Here is a 9,366-nt window from a genome sequence, read left to right as displayed (position 1 = left end):
AATGTCAGATGTATGTATACAAATATGTAACATTAGATGAACTTGTTTTGATTTCCCAACCTAAAACACGAACGAATATGCATGCATATGTTTGTACAAGGTACAATACTGACATATACTTAGTTATAGTGTGTACTGAGTGGCCCATTAAAATATGAACACCTTGAATTTAAAAACTTCAACAAGACATAATTTATAAACTAATGATAGAATTTCAACAAAATTAATATAATAAATAGATGTGTGTGTAAGCTCTCCTAATCATTAATGTAGCCGTTCTTAGTGACAATAATGGCTTTCATGCACCCGCTGCAGATGTAGTCCTCTGTCATGGAGACCAGAGCTGGCTGACAGTAGTTTTGAGGGTCTCATTGTTTGAATCACGGAGACTGCAGGCCTTCCCCTCTACATAAACCCAAAATTTATAGTCGAGTTAGTTAGCATCGGGCCTGTAGGGGGCCAAAAGTGTCAAAAAGAGATCAAAACCCTCATCAAATAGTCTTATAAAAAAGGAAATGGGTTTCTTTCATTGATGGTGCCAAAAGTGACCTCTCCACCCTCTCAAGGCTCTTTCAACCCACTTTTTGATAGCTGAAAGTGCAGTCTGGTGTGAAACCCCGAGATCTCTTCCATGAGCTCTCATGGACTTGAGGGGATTGGTCTGGGTTGTTTTATTTAACTCCTTCCGGTCCAGTTTTGCCTTTTTGGCAGAGCCCTTCTTCCTCTCCAACGTTTCAGAATCGCTGATGGGGTAGACGGTGGTCCTGGATGTGCCCAACTGCTTGGAGTGTTCAAATGAAAATTCGTCAATCACGTTCATATGTTATTTTCTCGACTTGTACGTAAACTAGAGAGCTCCGATTTTTTTTTTTAACCTTTCAAATATTGAAATATAAATGAATTTCATTTACTTAACCTTAACTAAATATTGAATTAGTAAGTGTTCATATTTCAATGGACCCCCTGGTATAGCTATGTATATAAAACAATTATTTTAATACATTTAATCGTTTTAAACTATGTATTTAAGATAATATATGCCGACGTAGTTAGATTCAAACACAAAACGTTTGTTTTATCTTTATGCAAATGTACTAGTAGATAGTAATTTGTGGGTAGGTATATATTTTTACAAGCAGTGATGCATAAAATATATCCTACCGGTATATAGAAATAAAAAAAAGCGAAAATGAGTGTGGTCATCCTGACAATTTAAAGAATATGTCGGAGGAGAACAGCTAAGCTGTCATGATATTGTATTAGCTGCGATCAGTTGTGAGAGGAAGGAAATAAACATAAATCCCACTCCAGATATAGCAATGACATTACACCTGGAATTACAATTCTACTCCGAGTCCAAAAAGGACTTGCACGTAAGACTCCCAATCAAATCTTCATAGTTTCATTGAATGATCACATGCAATACTTATTATTTCCTGTCCTGTCCGTAAGAATGAAATAATAATGATAACAGCTTTAGTGAATAAAAAAGCCTGTTCAGATTACCAACTAGAAAAAGCCGTACCCGCTTTCTAAGAAATATGTTATACACCTCAGTCTATACCTAACCATTACTCTTTAGAATGAAAATCCCGTGTGGAACGGGGATGTTAAAAAAAGAAACCGAAAATCAACAAGGTGACAATTTGAAGAAAATGGTGGAGGGGAGAAAGAATAATGCTCATGACGTTTCATTAGATCAGCTACAATGAGCTGTAACAGGAGAGGAAGGAGAAAATGATATAAACAGGGAGATTTGCTAGAATTACTACGATATCGAGCCCCAATTCTACTCTAAGTCCAACAATGACTTAGAATTATAACTCCGCAACAAATCTTCAGACTTACAGTCTTTTATGAGCATACACGAATGTTCAATCAGGTTTTGAATATAATTGAATCTATTTAGGAAAGATTGTTCACTATTAATGAATTCAATAATAATGAAAACTGAAAAGGAAAATAAAATTCCTTCTTTATACTACCAATTACAAATTAACAGGTCCACTAAAAAAACACACCGGATTTACATTATTAATTATACCCATTCTAATAGATATACAAGGTTATACTAAAACGTTTTTCCGACTGATGTTTGACGTCCACCACTCTTTTTAATAGTGACGTCAAAGAGTATATACTATTAATATTAATCAAATAATTTCTAGAATAATATGGTGTTAATAGAACCGTTTTTATTCTCTATGAAGTCAAAATCTGACTGTCTTGTTCAGGCTCGTTTATTTACTATTTTTGAAAAAAAAATTTAAAAAATTAAATTTTGTGGAAATATATTTATAAAATAGAAAATTTTTGTAAAAAAATTCTAAAATGAAGTTCAAACATAAAATTTTTCAGAGAAAAATTTCAAAAATTCATAGCTTTTCTCTAAAAAAAAAATTTTTGTAAAAAAATTTCAAATATCCAAAGTTCTTCAAAAAAATAGTTATTCAATTTGTCAGAAATTATGCATCGTATTTTACAAAAAACATAAAGTAAAATAATTACACATAATTTTCTGAGCAACTAGAGCGAGAGCTCTCTAAATATTGATAATTTCTTTTAATGGGAGGTATTTGAAGTAAGTTAAATACAAATGATTTTAAAATAATCTTAAGTTAATTAATTCATTACTCATTTATTTATTTTATTAGCTATTTACGTTGAAGGTATTATTTGAATTTTTTTATTTAAAAACTAATAAATCCTCTTTTGTATTTAATTATGCAAATTAAATATTGTTCAATAAGGAATTTTTCAAATAAATTATGGACACTTAAACTGACTTTTACGGTCTTTTAATGACAAACATTTTCCTCTATAAACTCAGAAAAATAAATTTAAGTAGTATTAGTACATCTCACATAAACTTTTTAACGATCTTAAAAACGTTTGATCGTTTGACTTTTATTCAATTAGGACTGTTTACAAATACATTTTTTCATATATTGTTTAAGTGATAATTATATGACGATATTTGGAACAAAGGATTTTCAGTAAATTTAAAAGTTATTATTTTTTAATTATACATGATTAATTATATTATTATAAGTTTGTGTGAAAAGTTCTGAAATTTAATTTAATTAAGTTAAAATTAACTAATTGTAGAAAGTTATTAATATGTTCGAGGTAAGTAAATTAAATTAAATTTAAGTATGCTTTACATATAATGTAATTGATTAGTATGTTTAGACTTATAATTATTTAATTAAGGAACTTTCCACGCAGGACTGAAAGGATCGAATCCTCTTCGAGGCTGTCTAGCCTCAACTTTAAAAGTCTGACAATTTTTTGCTTGTCACTATTCAAAATAACTAACAAAAAGCTACTATTTGATATTTTTTTGTTTTCGTGTGATCAAAAATGTACGAGCAACAAGCAAAACGGATGTACGATTTCCTCCGTGCATAAGTCAATCTCCGACAAGAGGATCATCACAGTGGACGCTGTTCTTAAAAAGGAGAAATGATTGCTTCTTAGCTCAAGAACTCAGGTCGAGAGAACCTTCAGGACCAAATATCCAGCTCAGATCATGGCCCTCGGTGTCGTGGCGTTGGATGGTAGCAAGATGCCTTCATACCTTTTCAAGGCCAATGAGAAAGTCAACACGGACGTCTATTACAAGGTCCTCAGGTACCATGTTTTGCCATGGTTGAAGATCACGTTCCACGGGCACAACTATGTGTATACCCAAGACTGCACTCTGGCAAACACGTCCAAGAAGGTACAGCATTTCTGCTGGGAGAACATGACTGCCTCCTGGACAGCAGACTTCTGGCATTCGTCCTCACCCGACGTGAACCCCCTAAACTTCGCTGTTTGGTGCGTCTTAAAGGGCAATAAGAACAAGACTTGTCAACTGAATGTCGATGCCTTGAAGTCGCAATCACGAATGAGTGGAACAACTTGTCTTCGGACTTTATCAAGGTCAGCTGTGCTTCTGTTCGTCCCCGTATTGAAGCCAACATTCAGAATTAAGGGGGCATATTTAATAAAAAGTGTAGAAAAATGTTGAATTACCAACTTTTGCTTCAAAAGTTTGCCGTAAAAAAGAGTCAAAATAAAAACATGTAGAAGTGATTACGGCTTTTACAATTTTCTAATTTTCGAGTCCTCGCCCTGTACATTAAAATACCGAATTCTGGCATGCTTTATTAACCATAATTTTAAAAAGGCTCTATGCCCTATTGTAGTTAAAGATTTTAATGGTAATTTTCGTGTTCTATGACTTAAATAACAATAATAAACGTAGGTTCTTACTGGTGGGCGTTCCAAGGACTAAAGTTTTTTCCATAGTGTTATGAAATTAATATAAAGTATTTAGTTTTAAACTATTGAACATTTTTATGTGCGAATTTACGTTTATTGTCATCCTTGATCAAAGACAGAAGAGTATTGCCTACTTAGAATTATAGACTTGACTTTACATTGTACAATGTATAGACAATTACAAATTATAATATTTTAAATGCATTTATATACTACAAATTCGTTATATTACTGAAGTTATTTAAAATTTGTCCGTTAAATTATGTTGATATTGTTTGTGATAACATTTATAATTAATGCTTTGTCGGCTTTTATTTGTAGAATAAAATAGTTGATTTATCATGGAAATGGGAAAATTGCGCGTAATTAAAATATTTATTTATTTATCAAAGCTGCTTTCATTATTCTTTTTTTCTTGAAGAGAGAACAATAAGTATAAATTAGTCACTATTGCGTCAAAGAAGAAGAGTAACTCTGAGGTTTTGTGGGAAGTTATAAGTGCAAGTCCTTTTTGGACTCGGAGTAGAATTGAGGATCAACATTGGAGTAATTTTTTGATGGAGTGGGATTTTTGCTTATTTCCTTGATCTTTATTATTACTTATGGGCTTTTGTAAAAATTTAAAAACGTAAATTTTACTTAGCACTGGATCTATGCAAGCAGGATCGTCTACGGGGTTATTTATATTATTATTATATTTTTTTTCAAAAATCCACAGTCATTCACAAAAAATGTAAAATATGAAAAAATTAAATTTTTTGGCAAAAAAATATCAAAAATAACAACTCTTAACAAAAAATTAATTTTTTTGACTAAAAATTTCAAAAACCATAGTTGTTCATAAAAAATATCATTTCTTGTAATTGTTTCAAAAATCCACAGCCATTAACCAAAAAATCTGTTTTTTTTTTTTTTTTAAATAACAGCTCTTCTCAAAAATTATTTTTTTAGAATTTTTTGTTTCAAAATCCATAGTTAACAAAAAATAACATTTTTTAGAAAAAAAAATTTCAAAAGTACACAACTTTACACAAAAAGTTATTTTTTTGGAAGAAAATTTCAAAAATGGTATTTATAATATTAATTCTTTTTCAAAAATTGTGTTTATAATATTAATTTTTTTCAAAAAATTTAAAAAATTGTATTTTTAATATTAATTTAAAAAAAATTGTATTTTAAATATTACTTTTTTCAAAAAATTAAAAAATTAAATTTTTGGGAGAAAAATTTGAAAAATCTGTAGCTATTTACAGAAAATTAAATTTTTGGAAAAAAAAAATTGAAAAATTAAATTACATTTCAGTTATTAAATTTTCTAGTATAGAGGAATAATTCGTTAATTTGGGGAGGGGGGGCTACATCTCATAAAGAACAGAGCTTTGGGCACTCGATCCCCCTATAAAACCGGCTTTGATCATAATTTTCAGGTTTTGATACGCAAAATATAAATTGAGTTAACATATGAATACAATATAACGGCATATACTACGGAACATTGCATCTTTTCTCAGAAATGATGCATAATGCATGGATTTATAGGTGTACATATATGATTCATAATTGGTTTAAAATTATAGTTTAATTCGGTTAGAACCGTTAGTCACATTTAAATGACTCAATGATAGTGTTATAATACATCACCTTAAATGTTTCAATCTGGAGTCATTTTATAATTCGAATATTTTTTAAGTATGTTTTAGAATGGATGTAAAAGGAAAGGGGATTTCTAATATGCCCTTCAGTCAAGGGCAAAAATACTTACATATGGATGAACATTTATTATTATACTACATATATTCTAAACAATGATAGGCATACATACATACAATCACCTGGAGAGGAGCAAGATACATTGGAAAAGTGCCACAAAGTTGATGCATATGAAAAACTCAGATGTTTAACTCAAGTCAAATTGGTTTTATCCTCCTATACACACTTTGAAAATGATTAAATTTTGCCTTTTTTCGTTGAAATGGAGAGATAAGCTTAAGATTATAAACCTTCCATTAATGGAAATACGTTAGTTTAGTTTACTTTATCATGTCAAGGATGTGACATTTATACAATGTAATAATTTCTTTAAAATAATAATTTGAAAATCTGCCAAAATCATAACATTCGAAATTGAATGATGAATTTAAATATTAATTTTTTCATCATATCATTTCTTGTAAAATAACCTTATACTTAAATAGGACTAGTAAAACTATGTGATGTTTAACAAGGGAAAATATATATTAGAGTCTATTATGTAAAATAATACTTTTTTAATGATGGATCGGTCATCATATTGCAAACATGCATAGGCCTCAATTTGTTTTTCCCCTGTTTGAATAGCATTTTCTACAAATTTAAGCAATATGTTGGTTCGTAAAGAGAAATAAAAAATTGTCAAAAAATTAATTTTTGTCACTCATATCAAGGTTAACAGAAATATTTCTGTTAACCTTGACTCATACCAGTTTTGAAAAATGATTATCTCAAATCTCAAAATGGAGAAAATTGAATAACTTTTTAATAAAACATAGTTTCTATGAAAATAATTGCTCTCTTTTTCATTCACCTAGGATGTAAATATTCTTGATGTTAGTCACAAACTATGTAAAATAATTATATTTTTTTAGAAGAATAGACAGTAAAGAAAACAACATTTGATACTTTTTTCAACAAATGAAATAATATGACATTTTTTATAATTATCTATTTGCTTTTACTTCAGCTCTCAATTAATTTTGATATATTAAATAAATACAGTTAGTTAATAGCAATAATTTATATGAGTTTATTAAAAGTAGATAAAGGTTGATAATTATGTAGCAATTCTAAATATTAGTGATGGGACGATTAATTGGAATCGAAAATCGGAGAATCGGGTGTTTTTTCTGGAATCGGAATTGAGATTGGTATCGGGAAAATAATGTTTAATTCCGATTCAAATTCTTTTTTATTACTAGTATTTAAACATATATTACTTTTCTAAGCTATGAAAAAAAAAAAAACTTAGCCCCCCCAAATTAAGGAATTTTTGCTTTTTTCTAGAAAATTTTAAATTTAATTTAACTTTGCAAAAAAAAAAAAAAAAAAATTATGTGAAATTCTACAAAAAATTTGATATTATAATTTTTATTTTCAAAAAAATTATAATAGAAAGTTAATTTTTCAAATTTTTTGTCCATAGCTGTGGATTTTGTGAAATTTTTTGTCAACAGCTGCGGATTCTTGAAACTTTTTCCAAAAAATGTATTTTTTGAGAATCGCCATGGGTTTTGAATTTTTTTTTCCAATTCAAAAATCCCAAATCCCCTAAAATTTAATCCTGTGGACATCCCTAATAGAAGAATTGTATTTTTTAACTATTATTTGTGGACAATATTAAAGAATCGGCATCGATAATTTTTACTAAAATTGCATCGGCAATAGGATTTTTTTTAAAAGTCGTCCCATCATTACTAATTATTTTGCATATAGCATAACTCTGCCCTTGATCTATTCTATGGAGATACAACTAAGTACATAATTAATAGTATATTTGTTTAGTCTCCCTCTTTTTGTGGACGAAGCGGCGTGGAATACTTGCAAGTCTTATGATGCCGACTCATTTCTTTTGCCGTGAAGACTCCATCGCAGCCCTTATCTGTGTTTCTACAATTCAGCAGCCTCATGGGACAAAAGTTCTCGTGTCCCAACTTTTTATCAAGAAATAGAAAATCGGAGCATCCCTTATGTCGACATTTGATGGAAACAAGATTAAGAATCTTCTCAATAAGAACACTAGCCTCTGGTTGCAAAAAGGTCTGCTTACAGGATTTGCAAGCAGATAATTTCTTTTTACAGGTTTGACAGTGGACGTGCCCCTGAAAAAAATGAGGGATTGCTTATGTGTGGAATGTATAATACTCTAAAGGGCTACTAGTCCTTACCTTTCGGCATTGAAAGAGTGGGTTGGAAGCGTTCCCAGAAACTGGATTGCCACACTGTATACAACTAAGTAACTTTACTAATTCATCATATTTGACAAGTCCATCTCCAGGGATATTTGGAACAGGAGGTTTTCGAGTGACAGTTAAGAGGGGCAATGAAGCGTTTTCTCCTTGTTCCGTCATGTTTCAACTAAATCAGAGCTCTAGATCCTGCTTTCGTTGTTATTATTCTTCTTAATGATTTACTTTCTTTGAAGCCTAAATCGTATGTTATGTGTTTTTGCTTTTTTTGCTCGTCTCTAGAAGAAATGTGAGGAGTAAGGGGAAAGACGACGTTTGCTTCTGAGCCAAAGATGCGAAAAAAAAAAAGTAGAGAATACGATTTGATTAAAAATAATCGAATACAATTGTATAAAAAAACTTAAAAGCTGTTTGCTCATAAGCTTCTAATATTTAACTTGAACTTAATAATTATTTAAATTGACGCCCATTAATTCCTGCATACCTTTACATTTTAATAGGAATGTAATGAGCTTATAAGTCGTATGAAAACTAAGAAAATAATTAAGGTCCATATTTAAAAAATGTTCTCATGTAAAACCATCAAAGAGAAACTGCTAAATTATATTTTGAAAATTACATTCTCCGTTTTAAAAACCAACACAAAAGCTTAAAAGAAATCTCTTAAACAAGAATCTAGAAAATGAGACATCCAATCTATTCTATAACATCATCAGGGGCGTCCGCAAGGGCTGTAGGTCCCTCCCAAATAGAATTTTCCTTTTTACTTGAAAATATTTAATATTTTTTTTACAAAAATCTATATCTAAAAAATATTTTTTCAAATTTTTTGGGATAAGTGTGGCTTTTTTAAAAAAATTTTTAGAATAGCTTTGGATTTTTTTCTTTTTTTTCAAAAAATTTTATTTTTTCATATTATCTTTGGATTTTTGAAATTTTTTTCTAAAAAATGTAATATTTATAATTTTTTTATATTGAATTATTTGTGAATAGCTGTGAATTTTTGACTATTTTTTTACAAAAAATATAATTTATCAAATTTGTTATCCAAAAAATTTTATTTTTTATTTTTGCGAAAGACTTCTAAAAACCAAGTTCTCTCCAAAATATAATCCTACGGACGCCCTGACATACAATATTAAACTGGCACTCAAAT

At 29.6% G+C, this 9,366-nt stretch overlaps 1 protein-coding gene across 1 annotated transcript; it reads right to left on the bottom strand.

Moving 5' to 3' along the window:
* Nucleotides 1–7,553: 7,553 nt before the first annotated feature.
* LOC121118382 (E3 ubiquitin-protein ligase siah2) lies at nt 7,554–8,470 on the bottom strand. The gene is made up of 2 exons (XM_040712952.2): nt 8,190–8,470; nt 7,554–8,123 (listed from the first exon to the last, which is right to left on the bottom strand). Exons 1-2 carry the CDS (start codon nt 8,370–8,372, stop codon nt 7,803–7,805), a joined length of 504 nt encoding a protein of 167 aa, XP_040568886.1. The 5' UTR covers nt 8,373–8,470; the 3' UTR covers nt 7,554–7,802.
* Nucleotides 8,471–9,366: the final 896 nt, after the last annotated feature.

The sequence above is a fragment of the Lepeophtheirus salmonis genome, chromosome 5 (genome assembly GCF_016086655.4).
Source record: "Lepeophtheirus salmonis chromosome 5, UVic_Lsal_1.4, whole genome shotgun sequence".
Lineage (NCBI taxonomy): Eukaryota > Metazoa > Arthropoda > Copepoda > Siphonostomatoida > Caligidae > Lepeophtheirus > Lepeophtheirus salmonis.
Note: the sequence above shows the minus strand (reverse complement) of the source record. Positions and strands in the feature narration are given on the sequence as shown.

Bases quoted from the DNA above. Each gene is read 5' to 3' on its own strand.
- LOC121118382 (XM_040712952.2), bottom strand. From the start codon at position 8,372: ATGACGGAACAAGGAGAAAACGCTTCATTGCCCCTCTTAACTGTCACT. The intron at 8,124-8,189 runs GTAAGGACTAGT...CATTTTTTTCAG, and splicing joins CACTCTTTCAATGCCGAAAG to GGGCACGTCCACTGTCAAAC.